General features: G+C 43.8%; 8 protein-coding genes across 8 annotated transcripts; 5 read left to right on the plus strand and 3 right to left on the minus strand.

Moving 5' to 3' along the window:
• Window positions 1-57: 57 nt before the first annotated feature.
• GGI43DRAFT_226766 (glycoside hydrolase family 18 protein) lies at window positions 58-1,843 on the plus strand. The gene is made up of 7 exons (XM_083200453.1): window positions 58-494; window positions 552-751; window positions 805-966; window positions 1,037-1,221; window positions 1,276-1,284; window positions 1,359-1,687; window positions 1,742-1,843. Exons 1-7 carry the CDS (start codon window positions 240-242, stop codon window positions 1,829-1,831), a joined length of 1,230 nt encoding a protein of 409 aa, XP_083056235.1. The 5' UTR covers window positions 58-239; the 3' UTR covers window positions 1,832-1,843.
• A 1,528-nt stretch (window positions 1,844-3,371) lies between these two features.
• On the plus strand, window positions 3,372-4,043 carry GGI43DRAFT_430882 (metal binding domain of Ada domain-containing protein; the record flags this gene model as incomplete). The annotated part of the gene is made up of 1 exon (XM_083209338.1): window positions 3,372-4,043. The coding sequence occupies one exon, from the start codon at window positions 3,372-3,374 to the stop codon at window positions 4,041-4,043; it is 672 nt and encodes a 223-aa protein (XP_083056236.1).
• Window positions 4,044-5,456: 1,413 nt separating this feature from the next.
• Window positions 5,457-7,370, minus strand: GGI43DRAFT_430885 (transcription factor domain-containing protein; the record flags this gene model as incomplete). Its single annotated transcript, XM_083209339.1, has 4 exons — window positions 5,457-6,102; window positions 6,161-6,416; window positions 6,533-6,819; window positions 7,337-7,370. The coding sequence occupies 4 exons, from the start codon at window positions 7,368-7,370 to the stop codon at window positions 5,489-5,491; spliced, it is 1,191 nt and encodes a 396-aa protein (XP_083056237.1). The 3' UTR covers window positions 5,457-5,488.
• A 567-nt stretch (window positions 7,371-7,937) lies between these two features.
• Window positions 7,938-8,813, plus strand: GGI43DRAFT_430887 (glutathione S-transferase family protein; the record flags this gene model as incomplete). Its single annotated transcript, XM_083209340.1, has 4 exons — window positions 7,938-7,968; window positions 8,025-8,192; window positions 8,254-8,408; window positions 8,496-8,813. 4 exons carry the CDS (start codon window positions 7,938-7,940, stop codon window positions 8,811-8,813), a joined length of 672 nt encoding a protein of 223 aa, XP_083056238.1.
• Window positions 8,814-11,545: 2,732 nt separating this feature from the next.
• GGI43DRAFT_416602 (glutathione S-transferase family protein) lies at window positions 11,546-12,736 on the plus strand. Its single transcript, XM_083207317.1, has 3 exons — window positions 11,546-11,706; window positions 11,765-11,876; window positions 11,933-12,736. The coding sequence occupies exons 1-3, from the start codon at window positions 11,695-11,697 to the stop codon at window positions 12,658-12,660; spliced, it is 852 nt and encodes a 283-aa protein (XP_083056239.1). The 5' UTR covers window positions 11,546-11,694; the 3' UTR covers window positions 12,661-12,736.
• On the minus strand, window positions 12,716-15,194 carry GGI43DRAFT_226806 (general substrate transporter). Its single transcript, XM_083200454.1, has 3 exons — window positions 14,438-15,194; window positions 13,353-14,377; window positions 12,716-13,278 (listed from the first exon to the last, which is right to left on the minus strand). Exons 1-3 carry the CDS (start codon window positions 14,772-14,774, stop codon window positions 13,033-13,035), a joined length of 1,608 nt encoding a protein of 535 aa, XP_083056240.1. The 5' UTR covers window positions 14,775-15,194; the 3' UTR covers window positions 12,716-13,032.
• A 2,163-nt stretch (window positions 15,195-17,357) lies between these two features.
• On the plus strand, window positions 17,358-20,132 carry GGI43DRAFT_226839 (glycosyl hydrolases family 31-domain-containing protein). The gene is made up of 3 exons (XM_083200455.1): window positions 17,358-17,584; window positions 17,684-17,914; window positions 17,971-20,132. The coding sequence occupies exons 2-3, from the start codon at window positions 17,744-17,746 to the stop codon at window positions 20,101-20,103; spliced, it is 2,304 nt and encodes a 767-aa protein (XP_083056241.1). The 5' UTR covers window positions 17,358-17,584; window positions 17,684-17,743; the 3' UTR covers window positions 20,104-20,132.
• A 1,048-nt stretch (window positions 20,133-21,180) lies between these two features.
• GGI43DRAFT_226852 (uncharacterized protein) lies at window positions 21,181-22,600 on the minus strand. The gene is made up of 2 exons (XM_083200456.1): window positions 22,212-22,600; window positions 21,181-22,077 (listed from the first exon to the last, which is right to left on the minus strand). Exons 1-2 carry the CDS (start codon window positions 22,434-22,436, stop codon window positions 21,268-21,270), a joined length of 1,035 nt encoding a protein of 344 aa, XP_083056242.1. The 5' UTR covers window positions 22,437-22,600; the 3' UTR covers window positions 21,181-21,267.
• Window positions 22,601-23,072: the final 472 nt, after the last annotated feature.

Below are 23,072 nucleotides of genomic sequence, written 5' to 3' on the forward strand. Positions count from 1 at the left end.
GGGCAGGCTGCAGGGAGTCAGCGTTTGTCTGGGTTTCTTAATGGCGTTTGAGTTGATGTTTAAATACATCTCAAAATTCCTTCTGTCGATCCTTTTCTGTCGGAGCCAAGAGATTCTTCGCTACTTTTACATTCCCATCAGGTTTCTCCAGGTCCTAGACGGATCGGTCCTTTCCTTCCGGATATACTTCATCTTCCGCGTATATATTACATCGTTTGCGTACATAACATTCTAAAAATATGCTCTTTCAGAAGACTCTCTCTGGCCTAGGCCTCTTGGCCAGCCTTGCCTCGGCCGCTCCCTCTCTTAGACGTCGACAGGCGCCAGGTGCCCTCAACGTCGTCTACTGGGGCCAGAACGGCGGTGGGACTATTGAAAATAACGATCTTTCTGCGTACTGTACAGCTACCAGTGACATTGATGTTATTGTCCTCTCGTCCCTCTGGCAGTGGGGAAATGGCGCCACGGCCATGGGAGGCTCATTTGGTCAATCTGTTTGTTCTCTCTATTCTTTACTAGCTCTACGGAATACATATGTTGACAATTTGTAGTGTGGTGTCACCAGCTCAGGTGAGCCCCAGAATTGCGATGCCCTAACAGCGGCTATCACGACATGCAAGAACGCTGGCGTGAAAATAATCTTGTCCATTGGTGGAGCTGCGGCTTTCTCTAGCTTCACAACGGCAGCAGAGGCCTCAGCAGCCGGTCAATACATTTGGAACGCATATGGCGGTGGAAGTGGTGTCACCAGGTATATACCAATCTCATCTGCAAGTATCCAAAACAGTTACTCACTCAGTATAGGCCTTTTGGTAACAACATTATGGATGGATTCGATCTCGATCTTGAGGACAACGCTGGATTTAACCAGAACTTCGTCAATTTCTTCCAAACTCTGCGATCCAACTTTGCCAGCGATCCCAGCCACCAATATGTCATTACTGGCGCGCCCCAGTGCCCCATCCCGTTGAGTCTTACCGGAATTGACAGTTAGACAGGTGATTACGGTTTGCTAACAAGAACGGTGGAACAATAGAGAACCAAACATGGGCGTTATCATCCAGGGTGTTCAGTTTGACTACCTCTGGATTCAGTTCTACAACAACAACAACTACACAGTACCTTGCAGCTTAGGTATCAACGGTGGAGCTCCTTTCAACTACAACAACTGGACATCATTCATTGCAACAACTCCTTCTAAGGGAGCTAAACTTTTTGTTGGTGAGTGATCCTTCATGTGCTGGCTACAATTTCCCTCGTTCTAACAACTTTCAGGTGTACCGGGTTGGTTTAATCTTCATTTCTTTGGTGAATTATATATTTAGAATTTGTTTATACTGACTATCTTCGAAAAAAAGCGAGCACTTTAGCGGCTAATGGGTCCCCTACTGGCTCAGTCTACTATGCTACGCCGCAGCAACTGGCTTCGATCGTCGCAGAGACAAAAGGCAATTCTAATTTTGGCGGAATTATGATGTGGTCAGCTGGATTTTCTGACTCCAACGTTAACAATGGCTGTAACTATGCTCAAGAAGCCAAGAACATCCTGTTGACCGGCTCTCCTTGCTCTTCTGGACCTGTTACTGCCTCGCTTCCACCGGTTCCGACTTCGACTTCGGCTTCCTCCCCACCAGGAAGCAGCCAAACTCCTCCCCCAGGCTCTGGTACCGTTCCTCAATGGGGACAAGTAAGTTTTACCCTGAAATGTGTTAATGATTATTTTGTCTAATATATAGAATAGTGTGGTGGTGAGGGCTACACAGGGCCAACTCAGTGTATATCACCGTACAAGTGCGTGGCCACGAGTGAATGGTGGTCACAGTGTGAGTAAAGCACTTGGTGTTCAATTAAGAACTACAAGTAGCAGACTCGGGAATGAGAAGCCAAAAAGAAAAACCTCCTGTTCATTGTATATAGCCATTTTGATGCATCTTTGCGTCTATTCAAGTACATACTTTAGGAATTTACATATCTCGGATTTTATTTCAGTCTAGTCTCAATATTGTATTACTCGCCTGTAAATCTAGATACAAGGCCAATCGTGACATACGGAGCCAAGTGTTTGCCTAATTATATTAATTTCCCCCTGAAAATTGAAAAACATAACTTAGTTTAGATAAAATGGGTTTCAGGTTTATAATTTGGATGGTTGGCGGCAGACTTTAGCATGTCGCAGTAGTTGTTGTTTCCATACACTTAATTCTGACTGGCTTTCTAACCAAAAAATAAAAAAATAAAAATATTATAAAGCAGAAACCTTTCGGATTTTAGTGGTACGGAAAAAGTAAGACGTTCCCTGTGATGATGCAATACTCAAAGACTTATAGCAGCTACTCGCTAGTTAAAGAAACAACACTAATTTTTCCTTCACAAGCAGATATTTTCCATTTCCATTTACTTTCTTTCACAACTCATTTTTCTTTTAAAACTTAAAAATCTGGCTAAAAATAAGACTAGCACTTCGCTAAGCTATTGCAGCTGACCTCGAGGAATAAGGCATACCTGGGGGGTACTAAGGGTGCACCGACTTGGCTCCAGCTGCCCTATTGCCGAGCTGTAGATTTATCTAACTTCTGTATTCCTCATTAAAAATAATGGCAAGTAAGAAAGCAATAAAGTAGGGGCTATGCTAACCAGGTGATATGATAGCACCCGAAAGGAGGTCTCGGTAAATTTGGAAGCATATAGTGCCCATAAGCTGAAGATTTCAATGTTATGAAAGTCAGACAGGAAGATAACCCTGCTCACTTTACTTCTGTTGAGGCCTGCTCAATAGTTTTTCAATACAACTTCATGTTTTTCTTCGAATCCTTCAGATATACACTTGTCCAGCATATCTATTGCTCCAATCCATTTCCCAACCATATGTGGTGGATCGTTACGGTACTATGACTCGAAAAAAGTAACGTAGACGCTCCGATTACAGTATTACCATACGGAACTTTTAAAATGACTTTCTCGTCCTCACAATTGGCCTGGAAAAAGAAATATGTGGGCAAACAAGCGTCCCTCTAGTCTGAATATGCAAACGAGATACGCATGTAACGGCTGCGCCCAGCTGTTTAGGTCCTAACCTCTATAATTATTTCCGCCGCTGACAGCCCTATTTGTTAGTGTGTACCTAAACTATGTTACGTCAGTCACTAGCCTGGTTCTACGTGGTTGGAACATGTAGGTAGTCCGGCTCGGCTGGAGTTACGGGGGTTTGTTCTAAAGTTAATCGAACGTTATAAGAAGAGCCAACATCCGTCAGTCTCCGTTAAAAGCTCATCTTTGCACAATTACGTTTATTGTAGAAAGCCTGAAAGCACTAACACTTTCTTTCTCGGTTTTCTGAATCTCCAATCAATATCTGTTGGACTATCGCAAGTATGGATTTCGACTACCGCGCTCTCCCGCTCACCTCCTTTAAAACGCTTTTCGAAAATGACGACTCTCGCTGGCAGGCAGTGCAAGATCGAGACGTTAATTCCGACAGACTATTTGTATACGCAGTCAAAAGCACAAAAGTATTTTGCAGGCCGGTTTGCAAATCCAGGCACCCTCGCCGCTGCAATGTTTCGTTCTACGCAACAGCACAGCAGGCAGAAGCCGCAGGGTTTAGAGCTTGTAAGCGCTGTAAACCACAGGTAGAAGGTTTTATGCCAGAGGAAATGGCTGTGCTGAAAATTCGCGAATTTTTACAAGAGTGGGAAAGAAAAGCACTCAACAATGAAGGTTCTTGTCAGCTCAGCTTGAGTCAGATGGCGAGGCAAGCCAAAGTATCGAAATGGTATTTTCACAGAGTGTTTAAGAAAGCCGTTGGTGTGACCCCTGTGCAGTACTTGAGGATATGGCGGGACACGATACAATTACAAAACCAGCTGGACATTAACGGCCTGAGTTGGTTGGATCAACCAGCCCCTTGTAGCGTTGAATGGCCCCAGCTTACGGATACGTTTCCGAATATTGCAGATTTTCCTTCGGATAATGTTTCCAGTATCACAGGCGATATTAATGCAATAAACACAGTCAATTTTGCGTTTCCAAGCTGGTTAAGATGATCTGATTATTGTTATGGAGCTTTTTGGTGAGGGAAAGGAAGATATGGCGTGTAACTTAAATACATAATATAAACTGTCATGGCTTATTCTATTCTTTCTCTGCCTCAGTATAATAAATATTAGTGCAACACAAAACATCACGTTCAAGTTCCAGTGATAAAATAGAAGCATGCCGGAAGGATTAGGCGCTTGAGTCCTGAGAATGCATATCCTCGTATGCGTCATCGGCTAAGTTTGATCTTAGTAATGAATAAATTTCTTCTTTCCTCCTTTCTCATATATATCCAACTCTTCGGTGATTCATCTTAGCCTGACATTATCACTCATCAGTTTCGATTAACCTTACTCAAGAGGATTGTACCATTATCATTTCCCCTTTGATCCTATGCAATGCAAGATTCATGAAAGAGGTGTACCCTTGTCTAGCCTGACTTTCAAATATAGGGCCTGAATGCTGGCGACCCGATTTTGTCAGGCATCCGTTTATTTTTTGTATACAGGTTGAGGATGAGCAGCTTGAAACTGTCGGGACTGGTCTCAATTCGCTGGTACATCGTCCCAGAGCCAGCTTATGGCGTCCTCCGAAATATACCCCATCTATCATTTCACTAATACTACAATATGTCACCCGATCCACGCCAACGCCAACGCCAACGCCACCTTATGCCTCCACACCAATGCTGGATAAAGGAATATGCCTCGATATTGTGATGCAGACAAGCGCTTAGACTTGACAACGAAATACTATTTGTTCGGAGAGGAAAAGCGGAGCAGAGCTTACAATATAAGCAAGTTTTTGCGACGCGATTAACGGAAATGCATGACTACTATTGCTGCGTATAGCAACACTGTATACATAAAAATTTATTCTGTAGCTGTAAGCAGCACTGGCCACTTAAGAGACACAATTTGTTACGATTTGCAATGTTTCAAGAAACCTGCGTCAGTCATTTACGAAGCCGCGGAAGTCTAAAGACGCATAGCAGAATTCAAACATAACAGATACTAGCGTCTCCAGAATGTGGTATGTAAAATACTTCTCGGGGAGGAATTATTAACAAACGCTTTGAAGGTTGAATTTAGCATTGCCGTGTTAGTATAATTTCGCATACGTCACTGTAGAGAACGTGAGAAATAGATAGTTTTAGGGGTAAAGAGTCTATGAGAAGTATTGTGGCATGTCCTGGCCAGAATCTATTGTTGATAAAAAGGACTGTAGATTACAGAGCAAAACTTCAAACGAAATAAGAATTCAGCTCTTCATAAAATAACTATGTTTATCTCATACGAAGCTATCGCATCAACTCAAGTTGGTTCATCGTGACGCACTTTGGTAGCATTTTTCTAACTGTTCTTCAATAAACTAACTGATTTTGACTATTAATGTGATTCATAATAAATTTTCAGTTATTTGTTAGCGTCTCCGCATCTCGGCGTAATTTGACTTAGATAAACATGGGGGGTATACGCTGAGCATTTATCACGGACTGGTATAACAACAAAGCGTCCAAACTGTTGGTTTTCCCCAGATCGCTCTGCGCCCAAGCCTGTTGTATCATAGTCCGTAGCATCGTCCATTTACGGAGGGGTTTGCGCTCCAGTAGCGTCTCTATTGTGACTAGCACCAGCCGACGCTCATCTTCTGTCGATGCTTCGAGTGCTATAACAAAAAGGGGCCAAGGACGATCGCACCTCGCCATTAGCTCCAACACCCTGTATGCCTTGGCCACAAGATTAATAACATGAGGGGTATCTCGGGAATTGCTACGGGCTACTCGTTGAATGTAAAGAAGCGCGGCAAGGCGGTAAAATTCCGCGATTTGAGTGTTATATGATGGCGATCGGTCCACTCTTGAAATGTCAGACTGTTCGCATTGGGTGAGATGATGCAATCGCTGTTCAAGAACTTTTAGGCGGGCATTGTGCTCTGGTGACTTGTGCTGTTCAGAGTCGCGATCAAAGACGTTATCAAAAATCTCGTGTAGAATATCTAATAGTTCGAGCGAACATCCCCATGATGGCAGAATCTGCATGAGACAGTTAGCTTGAGGGATTTTTCCTTTCCGTTTTTTTATTTGTAATGAAAAATTGGAAAGGGAAGGGGATAATGCCGCTACTTGCAGTATGCTGCGAAGCTGAGTGGGGAGGCTTGGACATGATTTTCCTCTGTCTCGCTATCCATGTTTGCTGTTCGTCTTTTCGAAGCCAATGAAGAACACTAAATTTACACATGGTATAATAGTAAAAGATCCAGTCCATCATGATGGCTGAATCTCCCTCGTAAGCCTTACCTGGAATATAAATCGTGTCTACGATTCTTTTGGTGCCGCTAAAAAATATAGCCCAGCGAAGAGGAGATTCGCCATTTTCCATCTAAATTTAGGAGTAAGCGGTAAGCTTGCTTGTACATTCGATACTTCGGTAAAATGCGAGTTATAGATGGAGATTAGGAAAGAAAAGAACAGAAGGAGTCATAAAAGCGAACATACTTCGTAGACACTTAGCAGCATACTGGCTGCAATTGATTGTAAAGCCTCATCTTTCTCCCATGGCAGAGATCTATCAATGGCTGTTTGCAAATATTGTATTGCCTGATTTTGATGCTGTATAGCCTTTGTAGATATGACAAAGAATTGGAAAGATAATGCTAGTAAAGCGTGACGAAGAGCAATGGCAGACGATTTTGTGCTATTTGCAATCATCTTTGCCAATAGCTGCTGAACATCGAGTACATCGTTTCCAAACGTCATTGGAATGATTGCAACTTCATCGCAGCCTACCATGGTTTAGTTCAACTTGCTATCATATATGTAGAGAAAAACGGATGGAACGCACCTTCCGGTATCAAATAGGCGGATTGAGCTAAAAATTGAGATGATATTGTCTCCGGTATACGTGGCAGGGCCACCTCGTGAGCGAAATGATTTTGACAAGTTTCTAGCCAATATTAATTCTGAAGGTCCTCTCAACTTTTCATTTCATATTTGCTGGCCTACTGCTCCAATCAGGATCTCGCAGTCTCATTGCCAACTCTATGTCCCGATTTCCGAAGTCGATAAAGTATAGTGGTCGACCGTGGATTGGCAGTTGAACTTTAGGGACACAAAAAAAGGCTCTCCGGCTGCCAGGTTCTTTTGGCCAGGACAAAAGAATGCTATATCCTGCACAAATTTCCCCACGGCTTTTACAGCTCCCGCAGGATGGAACTTGTCTGTCACACGGCTTCTTGCGAGCTATCGCCTCGTGTTATCGTCCTGTTGTGAAATTCTCGTTTAAAGAAGTCACTGACATACCTCGACAATTCCAACATCTTTTTGGACGATTCATTATTTGGGTTAGTACAATCAATCACCATTGTGGTAGGGCGAGAGGTTAATAAATCCGAATCCAGTAGGAAAGTGCTTGCGCTACTAGCGTTATGCAGCCTGAGTTTCGCCACAAAGCGAAAAGATATTTCATCACGCATATTGCAACTAATTCAACATTAAATTAATGGAGTAGAACTTTGGAATATATTTTTTCTAACTGTTGTTGTGAGAATTTGCAGCTCGCCTCGTGTTGCTCTGGAACACTTCGTTAAGTAGTGTTGCTGTGGATGTTGACAGTGCGTGATGACGCCTTAAAAACGGCGAGTCATTGCTGAACAGAGTAATAGCATTCCCACCAGTGCTAGCAGTTAAAATTTGACTATTGGTCTCTGAAAAATTATTTAAAGATAGGCGATAGACAGTACGGGCAAAATGGATATACTGATCCTTCAGATACATACCTATCTATTCAGCTATTGTCTGCATTAGTGCTACCGCTGTCAACCTACGGAGTCTTTGTCTCAGCGCTTGAAACAAGGGAGAGAAGGTGCCAGAAGCATCCAACAATATATCGCTGATTGAGAATATGAGCCAACCAATCGAATTTTGGTCTCATAGTATGGTTAAAGCATACCTGAATGCTGAATGGGGGGATGCGCTGACACATACGCAGAGGTTGGCCCTAACCCTTGGAAGAATGCTATTGTCTTCGAGGAACTGGGTATTCCGTTTACGGTAAAATATTTAGATTTTGGCAGTGAAAAAGGAGGAGTGGAACATCCAGATTTTCTCAAGAAGAACGCTGCAGGGCGCGTCCCGCTCATTCACGATCCCGTAACTGGTTAGTATAGAAGGATGTGTTCTCGTGTTCAAGAATGAAATACCAACATAATTACATCCAGGCATAATTCTAACGGAATCTAATGTTATTAACCACTATTTGGTTGATTATTATGATAACAACCGCATTTTCGCTACCAGCACAGAGCAAGACAAGTACCTTGTTGATAAATATCTCGGTTTTCAGAGTAGTACGCAAGCTCCATTTTATGCTCAGGTTAGTACTTCTTCTTCTTCTTCTTCTTCTTCTTCTTCTTATTTCTATTTCTATTTGCTACATCCCGCATGACTAAACTATGCTTAGTCACTTCAAATGAAGGGTAAGGGCAATATGGATGGAGTTGCCCATTTCCAACATCTCGTGAAGAGGACCCTTCGGACCGTTGATGACGAGCTGGAAGGAAAAGAATATCTCGTTGGTGATAAATGCACTTTAGCGGATCTAGCTTTCATCCCATGGGATCTCATGTTAGATTTTGTCCTTCAAGGAGATACGGAGGCTGGGACTGCTCAAGGCAGGCAGCAGTTATTTCCTAATTGGTATAAGTGGCACACAAAGATAGCTCAAAGGCCTTGTGTTCAGAAGATTATTAGGCTGAAGCAGGAGGTCAGTTCCAGTTGAAAAGTTTAGACGACGATAGGTGGGAACTCTCATCATCTGTTTCAATGGTTATGCCATTAGTCCTAATGGTCCATTAATCTCCCATCACTTCTTCCTTCGTCTTTAGTATGATATCCACGTACATGTGCTGTAATCTTTGTGATTGTCATGTTATATTTGTTTCTCAGTGCTGCCAGGCTACACAATGTGTTTGCCAAGTACATTTGTTTTAAAGAAAAGAAAAAGAAAAAGGGAATTGCATATACAGAAGCAGAGGTGGATTGACAATGTATTAATCCAGCACAAGGTCAAATACGTACCTTGACCAATTCGATACAAACCGTGGACATCTAGGACATGTCCTATATTAGCCCAAACGTGAGATGATTATTCGCTTCTTTTCAAGATCTTGTCAAAAAAGCTTAGCAGAGCCGCTTTACCGCAAGCATGACTGCAGGCAATACATTAATCTTTAAGAAAATATGCACAAATTTTAAGTGACTAGTTTATTATTTGAGGCCAGAGAGATATATACAATAATAAAAATAATTTGTCATTCTGTTCCAGAGTCTGATCCCAATAAATTGCCCAAGTCTGTTTTTCCCCATAGGCGGGAGCATCCACCGATTAAGTGAATGTTGAGACCTTATAAAAGGCACCGATTACTTCAGTTAACTATCTCCATTAAATACTTTTTTACTCATGAAATGCATTGGCGAATGAGCGATATAGTTGAAATAATAGTCCTGGATTTTATAATAGCTGCGCTAAGCACACTAAAGCAATCGGACTGTATTTATGTATAGACGCGATTCATGCTTCCATTATTTCGCTGAGTTGACCTCTTAGCATGTACTAGCGCTTACTCAGAACGTACAGCCTCATGCTGGAGCCACTGTTTCAGGGCATTTTGCTTTGCTGGGTCGGCTAAGCACTCGTTCTCATGCAGCACTGTATTAATGATGGTCTAAAACGTCTGAGAGTTTCGTTGTGAGTAAGGGCATCAGCTATAATCTCCATTTAAATTATCAGCCACCGCTACTCCTCTTTGAAAGGAACATTTGCCTGTGTATAACTATCTCAGTGGCATCGGAAAGCATATCGACTCATTGATCCATATAGGCTTTAATATATAACCTAAAGCCAACGATGAATGGGTGGAATTATTTTACGACAGAGCCGTTGTCATTTCAACAAGGCTGAAATACATCTAACATCAAAGGAAATAAATGATGCGAATCGAAAGAATGATACATTTTACACATGGGCTGGCTGTTGTACAATTATTTGACGAAAGCAGTTTTCACCAGAAAATCGCTGATGCAACAGAAATAGCCGCTTCACACAGGTGAAAATAGTATAAAAATAGAGACAGGATGCATAAAATCGACTGGGACTAGCTCCAACACTCATCCTAAACTTGAAGAATAACAGCTCAGCTTTTTAGGTAGTGCACTTGTATGAGTATCAACCACATGTTCCTAACATTGGCGCTCGTCGAGTATTAACCTCGCGCCAACTATAAAGAGTAGCCCCTCAGCGATTAACAGTAACGTTCGCAATAGTTTGCAGAGTACGGAGTGGAAGAAAATAGAATCTCTCTCGGGACCAGTGGCCTAGTGCAGTGCATGTACATAATGATAGATCGGCGCAAATAAGGGTATCACTGCTTAGCGGATCTCAAAAATTAGGAGGGGGGATTCCCTAGCTCCGCAAACCTAGTATTGACGCAATTCATCTTACGAGCAGCTCAATTAGAGAGCAACAGTTATTACGGGCGTACTTGTAGAGCTAGCTGGGCGATCAGAGCCCACTGCTCGCTTATTTGGCATCATTATTTTACAGCGCTAACTAACTGCTCCATGCGGGCAAGCCGGACAAGAGAAAGGCAGAGGCCGGGCAAAATCCGAGCACACAGCGGTCGAATTATACACATATATACGCACCGATCAGCTCTTGTAGATGGTGCTTATATTATCATTAGATGTGCTTATACATTTCACGTTTACGATTCTAACATTCACTCTAGATTTCTCATGGTATGGAATCTGTTCAGCTGTTTTAACACTTCCTATTCCCGTTAAGGATATTGCAGATGACCGTTTTTATCCAGGCTCCTTCTACAATGAGCCATATGATGATGCAATACGGCGACGTTAAGGGTACGTCGTTGACAGCTCACTCCTAGCATGTTGCTTGAAGTTTGCAGCTTCTAACGATATACTCGAGGATATTTTTCCGAATACAAGAAATAGAAACGCGGCTGTAAATCTTTCGCAGTGAGAAGAGCTTCTATAGCCGCCAAGTGAATATTCCAAAAACGGGTATAGATACTATTGTAAGACGGATTAACAAAAGCCACAGTGTCATAGCGTGGTAGTATAATGGTTAGGTAGCCCACAGGCAATGATGCGCGCACAGTAGCACTTTTTCGGGCGGAGAATGGTGGGCTATAAAGCAGCCTCTACTTGTTTCACCAGCTTTAGATTCCAAAGGGCAGGTTAGCCTAGCCACACATAGCATAGTTGGTTGTATTATAGTTTTCAATACATAGAAAGTAATGCGTTACGAATAATGAGGCTATCTTAGCTAAGGTATCATTCCTTGCCTAGTCGCGCACAAAATTGCCCTAGGAGACTTTCCTGTGTTATGCTCAGTAGTAAGCTGTTCTACAATCGTGGTGATACCAGATTTACAAAGCCTGATTCCATGTTTTGCCTTTTTCGTTCGCCTCTGATTCCATCATTCAATAGCGCGACTGGCAAGGCAGATTTCCATAAATAAGAGGCTATATTCTCAATCTATATTCTCAATTAGCTCACTAGCATCCCACTTCATCAAGCATCTTACTCGATTCTCAATTCAGTTCTAATCTAACAAACAATTAAACCATCTCTTCAAAATGGCGGAGAAGGTAAAGCTTAAATGGCTCAAGTGCATATGGCATCATGCTAACATATAATCTTATATAGTTTACTATCTACACGTCCGTTGAATCGCAATGGGTAGGCGTCATGCATTTGGCGCTGGCTGAGAAAGGTCTCAAGAAAGACATAGATTACGATGTAAATGATATTAGTCTTTGTAGGTCTAAGGGCTTTTTCATTTTGCTTTTAAAATCCACCCTAACATTCACTTAGCAAACGGCGACAACTTCGCTCCCGAATATATCACAATTAATCCCAATGGGACAGTGCCTTCTCTCACTGCCCCTTCTCTCCCCAAACCCCTCACCGAAAGTGCCGATATCCTACGATGGATTGATGCTCGGGGAACAAAGTCTCTTGCACCTGAAGATGCAGCTCGGTCGAAAGAAATCCTTGATCTCATCCACTCGCCATCGATGAGCACCAACCTAATTCTATTTCAGGCACGAGATGCGGATGAAATGGCATACAAGAAAGCTAGCGCCTGGAATGCCTTCCTTGAAGGTCGTCAGACTCGCCTAGACAAAGAGCTCGTCGCACAGCCCACTCACCCATTTTATATTTCCAAGACAGCTGAAAATCTGTCTGTGACATCGTTATATCGGGCTGATGTTGGATCCACCCACGAGGATTTCTATAAGATGACGGAAGAGATGTATCGCACTCTGGCCGCAGGCCTTAACAAATTCGACAGCTTGATTGCACTACCATATGCAGCTGGTTCGCGGGTCAGTGAGGCAGACTATAACACTGTTCCATGGTTCGCACACGCCATGATGGGGGCAGATACTCCAGTTGCAGATGTGCAGGACTTTGGACCATTGGAACGCTTGATTCAAAAAACGGTGCCTGATTTCAAAATTGGTTCGAACATTAAAGAGTGGTGGTCAAATATTGCAAAGACGGAGGCGTTCAAGGAGGTGTTTCCCGTTTTGCACTAGATTGATATAACTACAGCCTCGGAAGGCAATCATTTTCATACCAAACTTCAAGGAAGCGTATAAGTGAACAATAATGTATATAAATAGATTACTATTATAAAGAATATCGCTATTTTGTCGACCAATTAAACTTTTTTTTATGATTTAAGAGTCAGCGTGAAGTGTCTTTCCCCAGCAATTCACGTTCGATGACGCCAAATTTCCTGGTACCAATCACGTAGATTTATTACTGTCCGCTTATGTTTCGAAATAACATAATGATTTACTATAATTAATGAAAGTTAAAAAAGATACAACGCTTTAGATTTTCTGCCAATGCCTCTTCACATGGAGAGGAGCCCTAGAATAACTGTTAAATGAGTCGAAATATCTTTAGCTCTTTTCTGTTACCTCGGTCTCAACGTGTGTCTCATATGCATCAACGTTCTCTGACGCAAATTTGCGAGCCGAAATCTTCCTTGCAAATAAAATGTCAAGTTCTTCGTACGTCCGTCCCTTTGTCTCAGGTAGTCGGAAATAAGCCCATATGAAAGTGAGGAGAGCAGTGCCACCCCAAAAAAATCCAGTCTTTCCAGACGCATTCCAAGCAGTCGGGTTCATGAAATAGGGCTCAAGAACCTGTAAATAGTAAGTAATTCGTGCCCACGTATACATAGGATACTCGCAAAAAGGTGATATTAAAAGCAGCTTACCTGGGATACAATATTTACGATCTGATACGCCGTTCTAGCCAGTGAAACCGTAAGTGGACGCAATCTGATGGACGACGTTTCAGACACAATCGCATAAGCCAACGGGCCTACTGTTAAAGCATATACGAGGAGCCATAAGATGCATAGTGCAGCTTCTGCCCATATCGCGTTCTTGGCGGAGGTTGCAGCATTAATGATGCCGATAACAAAAAGGATAGTGCAGAGAATTCCTTGGCCAGACACATAGAGTGTTCTGCGGCCGAAATGGGTTATCAAGAACCAAGAAAATACTGTTCCAAGAAACGCGATGGCTGTGCCTCCCAGATTCAGCTGGTACGCGTGGTCGGCGCTCATGCCAGCTGTAGTGAAAAAGTAACTTGGTGAGTAAGCAAATGAACTTCCAGAAAGAATCTGACCGAAGAAGGCAACGCAGCAAATTTCTGTTCGGCGGAGATCGGTGCCCTTGAAACACTCCACATAGGATTTGCTTTCCTTAGCTTGCGCTGCTTCAATATTGACAGTGTGTACCATCATGGCGAGTTGGCCGTTGATCTGGTCTTCGGTTTTGTTTCCTCCTAGGCGTCGTAGACTTTGTTTCGCGTCGTCCACACGGTCCTTACGCACAAGGAACCACGGACTCTCTGGCGCAAAGAAACAGACGATCATAAGAGGAACGGGCCAGATCCACTGAATGGCAAAAGGGATGCGATAAGCCCACTGATCTTGGCGGTTAATCAGGCCCTCGAGTACACCTGCTGCGATAAACTGGCCAATTGCCCAGCACAAGTTTACGTAAGTTGTAAGGTAACCTCGTAGGTTTGTAGGGCAAACCTCTGACGCATATGATGGGCTGGCGACGGCGAAGACACCCCATGATAGACCGCAGAGAATTTGGCCTACCAACAATACAGCAGCGGAGTTGGCGAAAAATACTATGAAAATGAAAGCGTTCATGAAGAACAGAGCTCCAATCATAACATAGCGGTAACCTAATACTGACACAAGATAACCGTTCAAGATGCCGCCTGAAGTTCGACTTGGCTATTAGCGGCACGAAAGGCTATAGGGGATATTGATTGTCTTACCGAAAATAGCACCCACAGTACTTCCCATATTCAAGCCAGACTGCCACGGTGCTGAGACTTGGAACCCAATGTCGCCTCCATAGTCTTGGCCGTACTTCTTCTTAAACTCAGGATAGCCGAAAAAGTTACCCATCAAGATTGTATCGTAGCCCTCCATAATAATGCTCATTGAGATAAGCATAGACCAAAAGACAGCCTTGCGGTTGCTTTTGAGAGCCTCAAGCAGAGTTTGGTTGTGCTCTTCGTCAGACGCATGCTTGGCATCGACTATGGCGCCTTCACCAAGTGTATCCTCAAGGTGGGTAGCTGCCACCTTTGTGATATTTGTTTCTGCCATTGTGACAGCAGGGTGATTGAATTGTCGTCACCAGTCAAAGATCACTCTCTGGCAAGATCAGAGACAGTTTCGATGTGAAGCCTCCAGGTTCCAAGTTTGGAGAAATCGCGAAATCCTTATACAAATCGGCGAGCCATCATGTTGGAGCAGTCGCCAGTCAGCAGGCATGACTAGCTCGTACAAGTTTCCGCACCAACGATCATTGGAGCGCCAAAACTGTAATCCAGGGACTTTGAGCCGTCTAAGCTGCAAGGGATAGGTCAGCGCCGCCATAAGTCGAACGAGGCGTTGTTGGAATATTTATCCAGACGGTTAATGCGTATTAGGCTATATTCAAAATCCTATACTAGACCCTGAACTCTCAAGCCATCTACTCCATACGCGGCTTCGACAAGCCTTTAGCTCTTGCTAAGTTATGTAAACTCATCGGCTCATGCTCTCAATAGTGACCCTAAATCCCTACTTCGTCCAAGCAGCCGAACCCCACGCTCGCCCCTCTTTTACCCGAGAGCAGCTCGTGCTACCTTGGCTTGTTTTCTTTAGTGACTTGGTGTAGCGGAAGAACAGCCTCCGTAGCTGAATTGGCACTAGACAGCTGCCTGGTATGCGAGCTAATGACTTGGGTCCTCTCTACTCCGCAAATCCACAGGATCGAGGCGAGTGCGGAGTAGCACTGCTGCTGCTGGGAGACAATTTCTTCATCAAGATGGAGAAGCCTGGCTCAAAATAAAGCATAACAATGGAATAGCATAACGTATGGCTTGTTACCGCCTCATGGGCGCGTAAAAACGGCCAAACTTCAAGAACATATGTAGCCTGAGTTGAACCTATACGCCATTTGAGATGAAACACCTTAGACAACACTCGTGAGAAGTGGCGAACGCCCTCTTCCGATTTCTCCCTTGAGGCAGTACCATGACCAACAGCATGATTCCGCCCTCCCTCTTTATCGTCTGTGGTGGTATAAACACGCTACATGTCCCCGGTCAAATGCGTCTCGACACTTTCAATTACGGAGTCGCTCCGTCATAGCCTCCAAATCACTTTAAGCTTCTTGATGTAACTCTATCAATACTGTATTCAGCAGCAAATTCAGTAATTATAATGACTTCGCAGAAACACACATATTTAACTCTTCCCACCGAGGAACCCTCCCCGCCTCCGCCATACGAAGTGCACGCACAAACAGAAGATCTTAAACTGTTACCAAATAAAGAAACGCGGTATATAGTGGCGACTCTTATTCTTGTTATAGTGCCTACTATAACTGGACTCATCTGGTGGTTTTGGTGATACATATGTATACGGAGGCGCTCAGGCAGACGAGCGTAGCATTCACAAGATCGCATGCATGTAATCCTCCGTAGCAATACTACCCTATTTTGCACTAAGTCCCTTACTATTATGCAATGCTATATTTTTGGTGTTCGTATTTCGTATCTGTAGTAGCTATGCATAGGAATGATTCGGAAGATCGGAACCGTGCAAACCAAGGCGTTCAAGCAGCTATATTCGATATGATGTGTCACAAAGATTACGATGAAATGACACTAAATACCACTAGTCTATAGAGCCTTGAATTACCGTGGGATCACATGGGGAAAGCATTTGGCCTTTTGCATGCATAGAGAGCGTATTGATTGTGAGGATAAGCGTCGTACCTTGAGAAGCGTGAAGCGCTAAACTGGTGAGTGTTAAGAGCAGTTGGAAAATACACTGCCTAAAACAATATATGATCAATTTTATGCAGTAGTTGCATGAAACTATCTGTGATCTCTTCTTTTTGCGGTGCTTTGGCAGCTGAATTTTGACATTGATCGATTCTCATCTTTTCCCGCTTGTCACTTCATTTCGCACCGCCATACCGCTTGGAACAATTCTCAGCACGCGCATAATTCTCTTGTACGCACAATGGCTCCAAACACTCGATTTCAGCACTCTGGAGATCCAAATGGCAATAGCGCCACGAGCAATTCAGCCGCTTGAACGATATAGTCTGGTGATGTTTTCTGCTTGCTCAGGAAATGGAGGCGCATCAAAGTTGCGCGGATATGGTGATAGTATCCAACTATTGAATCCAGCCTCAGTCTAAAATCTACTATCGTAATAGGCTGAAGACCTGAATCGTAGACTTTTAATTTCTGCTTGTCGTTCATCCAAGGGCGCGAACTAATTCATTCACCAGATACATCATCATGGAATTAGCATATCGAAGAATTATCCACCGCTCTCAGTTAACCACTAATGTCCACTACGTAGCCCATGACGGGTTATTTAGGCATAATTCTTAACATAATTACGCCTACAAACCGTTGCAAAATAAGAAGCAAAAAAAAAAAGGTTCCCTCTTCACCGTTTCAAGGTAAGCATCATCTGGTGTGGATTGTAGCAAAATTTCTTCAAGTTATTTGGTACTGTATATCGGGGCCTGATCGTTTATCCGGCTCATCTCTTTACCCGAGCATCGCCTTCGCCTCGCTATTGCAGCTAATGGGACGGAGAATATTTCGTTAGTAGTGCCGCGGCTTGAGCGCAATAAAGATCATACGACTCATATCCTCGAGAAGCTTCAGCTTTATTAAGTTATGGCGTTTATTAAGTGTTACCACAATTGGTGGAGAAGATACTGCTACTATTTACCAACGGCAAAATTGCTTTTGGCGCTCCAATCCCATCTCTCGTGGCTCGACTCAAAGAACACCGAGGTGCAGAGATCTTATCACTAACGGCGCTGCCGCAATAGCCCGGCTATATTTAGCCTAAACGTAGGCATCTCACTAAAGCCCCCACGGCTGCCGCTAACTTTGCATGTAAGTACTCGGAAGGCTCTTTTTAGTATCAGATCGAGGAGGGGGTCATCATTATTTCCGTGGCATCTTCCGTCGGTATTAATACTGCTAGCTATACAGGTTAACCAACAGTAATAATAATTCTCAAGTACAGAGAAAGAGTTTTTGTAAAGAGACATCATGAGGTTCCGTGATGGCATGTGGCTGCCCATTGAGGGCAAGAGGACGGAATATGCAGAGGACATCTACACTATCGCACAGAGGTCAGACGGCCGAGCTCTGTCTTTGCTATGTCCCACGAAGCATGTCCGATCGAGAGGGGATACCCTGAACCTGCCCACTGTGACACTGGTAAGCACACTCCAAGCCTCAAATAAGTTGTTCAAGGCACTCATAATTCCATTCAGGATATCGAAGCTGTCTTCGACGGCGTCATTTCTGTTGAGACAACCCACTGGTCTGGAGCTGCCAATAAGGGGCCTCACTTTGACCTCTTTCCTGCCGGAAAGCCTGTAGATGATGCCAAAATTTCTATGTCAGACAAAGGCACAACAATTTCGTCAGGCTCTCTTAGTGCCACCGTTCACCCTGACCAGCACACATTTGATATCCGCTTTCATGAAACGGATGGATCCAAGCAGCTCACTTCATTGTTAAATCGCAGCGTTGGATTTGCTTATGGTCCAGCCCCCAGCAGCCCGCTTCAACTTGATGATATGAGAAATTTCGATCATTACATATTTACACAGACAACGCTTAGCGTGGGAGAAACTGTACACGGACTTGGTGAACGTTTCGGTGCCTTCAATAAGGTGGGCCAAAGCGTCAATCTATGGAATGCAGACGGCGGTACATCGTCAGACCAAGCTTACAAGAACGTATCTTTTTGGCTGAGTAGCCGCGGTTATGGAGTTTTTATCGATACACCAGACCAAGTCGAGCTTGAAATTGGCAGTGAACGGTCATGCCGCGTACAGACTAGCGTGAAAGGACAGCGTCTCAAATGGTATTTGATTTACGGACCCTCTCCGAAAGAAGTTCTTTACAAATACACGACTTTGACGGGCAGAGCCGGCCGAGTTCCCAGCTGGAGTTTCGGCCTGTGGCTTTCTACGTCGTTTACAACGAACTATGACGAAAAAACTGTTAGTTCGTTCCTGGAGGGTATGAAAAGCCGTGATATTCCGGTCGAAGTCTTCCATTATGACTGCTTCTGGTTGAAGGCATTTCACTGGTGTGATTTCGTGTTTGACACGGAGATGTTCCCCGACCCCAAAGGGATGATCAGTCGAATTAAAGCAAGTGGACTTGTCAAGAAGGTCTGCGTTTGGACTAATCCTTATCTTGGCCAAGCTTCGCCTGTTTTTAAGATGGCGGCAGAGAAAGGTTACCTACTGAAACGAAAAAATGGTGACATCTGGCAGACCGATCTTTGGCAAGCTGGGATGGGCCTTGTTGACTTTACAAACCCCGAAGCTACCAAATGGTTTGCTGGCTGCATGGAGCAGCTCTTTAGCACTGGTGTTGATTCTATCAAAACAGATTTCGGAGAGAGAATTCCGACAGACGATGTTCAATGGCATGATGAAAGCGTGGATCCTTCAAAGATGCACAATTACTATTCCTTCATTTACAACAAGGTTGTATATGAGACTTTGCAAAAACGGTACGGTGAGAACGAAGCGGTTCTTTTTGCGCGATCGTCAACCGCCGGTTCACAACGATTTCCGTTACAGTGGGGTGGTGACTGTGAGTCCACTCCCGAAGCAATGGCAGAATCGCTTCGCGGAGGCCTATCCCTTGGCCTATGTGGCTTTTCTTTTTGGAGCGTAGATATCGGTGGCTTCGAAGGCTACCCACCTCCCTGGATCTACAAACGCTGGGTCGCTTTTGGACTGTTGACATCTCACAGCCGTCTTCATGGTAGCAACAGCTACCGCGTCCCATGGACAATTGATAACGACGACCAAGGAGAACAGAGCTCTTCGAAAACACTGGCAAGGTGGACTGCTCTAAAGGCCCGCCTCATGCCTTACCTCTATGCACAGGCTGTGGAAGCCATTGCTGGGGGCCTTCCACTAAGTGTCCGCGCCATGTGCCTAGAATTTCCGGAAGATCCAACCTCCTGGTACTTGGACCGCCAATTCATGATTGGATCCAAATTGTTAGTGGCTCCAATATTTGAAGAATCAGGAGAGGCAGAATTCTACTTGCCTGAGGGACGGTGGACGAACTTCTTCACAGGTGAAGTGAAATCGGGGCCCAGATGGGTAAAAGAAACGCATGACTTCGACACATTACCATTCTATGTCCGCGAAAATACTGTTTTAGTTTTGGGCAAAGAAAGTGAAAGACGGACAGTATATGACTACGTCAAGGACGTTGAGGTTCGTTTATATCACGTTAGCGCTGGAGCTAAGGCGAACGTTGTAGACAGTGACGGTAATTTCAAGGGTACTTTAGAAGTGGATTCTAATAATAGTCTTCTGGGCAAGGATCTTCTTCAAAGCGGAGTAAATGTTCTGGTCATATCGGAATAAACGAAGAAGAATATAAATACTTTAAATAGAAATGTAGCTTATTGTTATAGACATGCTTTTATGGATTTATATATAACTCGGGAAGAAAAGCCCAGCTATCGAAAGGCACGCAGTAGTCAGTATAATATAAGAAGAAGCTATATAGCGCTATTGCTAGAAACGTCTCGAAGTACTTTAATGAAGGCACATGAGGTTTTCAAGGGTGGTTTAAAATTGTCTCTATCAAACTTTTCCAACCCACCAAGACTCTCAACATAGCAAATGATACCCGCTTAGAGTATTTTATTTCTATTACAAATCATGAAACTAGACCAGTGAACTGCTTCAATCGGCTCAAACTTTTTCGATTCTTGCTCTTTTATTGCATATCTCATATATGAGTTGCGTAGCGACGAAAACTAGGTCAAATCACTTTCCTCAGCATCTAGGAGAGAGTGTTCTGCCATGCTAACTGGCGGATGGAAGTAATAAATGCTCATGGTAAGGTATTTTAACGCCTATGTCAGTCTTTAAAACACATACACTTTTGATGAACAGGGAGGTTTGTGATAAGATTTATTAGTTGTAGAAGAGAGTTTAGGTGGATACTACTGAGAATTCACAACTTAGTCTTATGATATTTATTACCTTGTTGGACACATTATATTTTTATCATGGTTATACTTCGTAAATAATTCACAGCTTACAAGTGCAAAATTAATGGTTCATGGATTATAAGCAGAAGCTGAATATTACTAGAGGTAGGCAATAAGTAATGAATATCATTTCACGCGCAACACTACTACATTCAGGATCTTGCTGCGCTTTAACAAAATAATAGTAGACTAATACTAACTCCAGTTTGCGTGATAGTCCAAATTCTTTATATGATAGAAACGCCAAGGCATCAGATATATTACTGTTGGTTGCAAGTATGCCAAGTAGAGTTACAAGATTGCAAAGTTGTCAAGTGGGCACAGCATTAATTGTATCACCCTTTCTACACGCATAAATTATAACCCAGACCACTGTGCTACTAAATCTCTGTTGAGCCATAGAGGCGTAAAATACCAATCGCTAAGCATAACCGTTTTAATGCAAATAAATCTACGAGTAAAATATACAAAGTTTTGGACTGATATATGACTAGAGAAATCTTCTCAAAATGAGGGCAAAAATAAAGCTCTACCGGCTTTCTTTGTTCAGCGTCTCGAGCTGAGCGTCCTGAGAAACTGGTAGATATGTTGCCTGATCTTTTTTGCTCTGTGCATAACGATCTTTGGCCCAGCCATACAAGGCACTTCCACTCAAGATCAGGGCCATGCTGCCAGCACGGTTGGCGGTCAACGGCTCTCCAAGAGTCATAACGGCGATGGAGCTCTGCGCCACTCCTCGCGCAGCTGTTACAATCATGTGCGTAGTTGGGCTGGTAACCTCAAGCTGCATGAAGGTGGCTATCGTGAGTAGAAAGCCGGCAACGCCAGTCAAGACCGCCGTGCCCAGGAACTGATGGGCACTGGCAGATGCGTCAGACGTCTCTGTCGAGCTTAGAAGGGCTACCGTAGTTCCCATTTCTCCAGACAGAAGGAGCAGCGGTAGATAAAACGCAATAGCCATGACATTCGACATCCAGACCATCTGCCACAATCCTTCACTGCTTTTTCCCAGGAAGCGCTTGACAACCACAGATTCAACAGCTGTAGTGAAACTCGAGATAACTCCAAGCAATACACCCTTTCCGCTGGTTAACATCTGGCTATAGTCAGATGCCATTCCGGCACCAAAGCCAGCCATTACCAAAGCGCAACCGCAAAGTGACAAAGGCGGGTAGTATGGGCGTGGTCGAAGTACAAGGAGCGATAAAAATAGGGTAAAGGGCAGAAGGAGACCGCGAGCGATCTGGTAGACGGAAGCGTTAACCGAAGCCAAGCAGTATGTCTTGGCGAGGATGCCGACAAGTCGAGCAGCAGTGAGTGGAAGAAGTGCAACCCATGCCTGCAGATGTTAGCGGTTGACATTAGTAGCAATTCATCAAGCGATAAATACGATTAAAATGGCAATTTCAGCAGCAACGGCACAATATCATGGAGCCATCAGAAGGCTCAAACTACCACTTTATCACAACATACCGAAACGGGTCTTGACAACGTAATCCATTTTGTAAAGTAGCCGATAGTTGTAAGCAGTACCGCTTGTACTGTTGTCTGGAAAGCCAGCAACGTCACAGGGGCATCAATGCCGTTTAACGCTGACTTGGAGAGAATTGTACTCAAGATCGCACAAGTGGAATGGAAGAGTACAGTCAGGGCAACTCGGCGCCTGGACGGTGGATGGGGCTCTGAGACCTCGCTCATGATGAAAACAGTTCGTTGGGGAAAAATAAATAATAAACGAGTGACTGGGAAAAGAATAAAACGAGTGGCAGGAAAGTTATTCCCGAAAACGCAGCGCCGAAGAGAATATACTACAAAGCGTTTACTTCAAACTATTTGTTACGGAACAAAAAAAAAAAACTGAGTAGCGATTGTTGTGGTGGATTTTTTGCGGTCATTCGCGGTCACTACCACGAGGAGCACTACTGCCTCTAGGAATACTAACAGTAAAGGGGTAAGCTACGCTAATGCCGCGCTCACTACCATATCAAGGAAAGATGTCTGCCTTGCGGCTCTCAAACTATGAATGGTAGGGTATGTAGGTCCATGTATTAGAAGATGCCGCTAGCCTGGCGCCCTGCAAATCCATAATTCCATAATTAGCGGAGATTTTGTTATCAACCCAGGGTCTGATACTAGGCCTTATATAGAGAGCCACGAAGTGCTATATTGTACCTGGGGTACTATCCATTTATTCTAGCGTGCCTACTAAAAGTGTTTGGTCGAGTGCTGTGATATTTCCTACGAGCGCCACAACTACCGCTAGTATTAGCTACTGTAGAATGTCTATGGGTCTACAAAGAAAGGCTTCTATGGCCTCTCGCAGATGTTTGGAGA

Source organism: Trichoderma evansii (genome assembly GCF_050947405.1).
Source record: "Trichoderma evansii strain SZMC 28006 chromosome Unknown GGI43scaffold_28, whole genome shotgun sequence".
Taxonomy (NCBI): Eukaryota; Fungi; Ascomycota; class Sordariomycetes; order Hypocreales; family Hypocreaceae; genus Trichoderma; species Trichoderma evansii.

Coding starts and splice junctions, on each gene's coding strand:
- GGI43DRAFT_226766 (XM_083200453.1), top strand. CDS start 240: ATGCTCTTTCAGAAGACTCTCTCTGGCCTAGGCCTCTTGGCCAGCCTT. Junction 495..551: donor GAGGCTCATTTGGTCAATCT/GTTTGTTCTCTC, acceptor GACAATTTGTAG/TGTGGTGTCACCAGCTCAGG. Junction 752..804: donor GGTGGAAGTGGTGTCACCAG/GTATATACCAAT, acceptor CACTCAGTATAG/GCCTTTTGGTAACAACATTA.
- GGI43DRAFT_416602 (XM_083207317.1), top strand. Junction 11,877..11,932: donor TGTAAATGATATTAGTCTTT/GTAGGTCTAAGG, acceptor ACATTCACTTAG/CAAACGGCGACAACTTCGCT.
- GGI43DRAFT_226806 (XM_083200454.1), bottom strand. CDS start 14,774: ATGGCAGAAACAAATATCACAAAGGTGGCAGCTACCCACCTTGAGGAT. Junction 14,378..14,437: donor TACTGTGGGTGCTATTTTCG/GTAAGACAATCA, acceptor GTCGAACTTCAG/GCGGCATCTTGAACGGTTAT. Junction 13,279..13,352: donor TCGTAAATATTGTATCCCAG/GTAAGCTGCTTT, acceptor TACTATTTACAG/GTTCTTGAGCCCTATTTCAT.
- GGI43DRAFT_226839 (XM_083200455.1), top strand. CDS start 17,744: ATGAGGTTCCGTGATGGCATGTGGCTGCCCATTGAGGGCAAGAGGACG. Junction 17,915..17,970: donor ACCTGCCCACTGTGACACTG/GTAAGCACACTC, acceptor AATTCCATTCAG/GATATCGAAGCTGTCTTCGA.
- GGI43DRAFT_226852 (XM_083200456.1), bottom strand. CDS start 22,436: ATGAGCGAGGTCTCAGAGCCCCATCCACCGTCCAGGCGCCGAGTTGCC. Junction 22,078..22,211: donor CGTTGTCAAGACCCGTTTCG/GTATGTTGTGAT, acceptor TAACATCTGCAG/GCATGGGTTGCACTTCTTCC.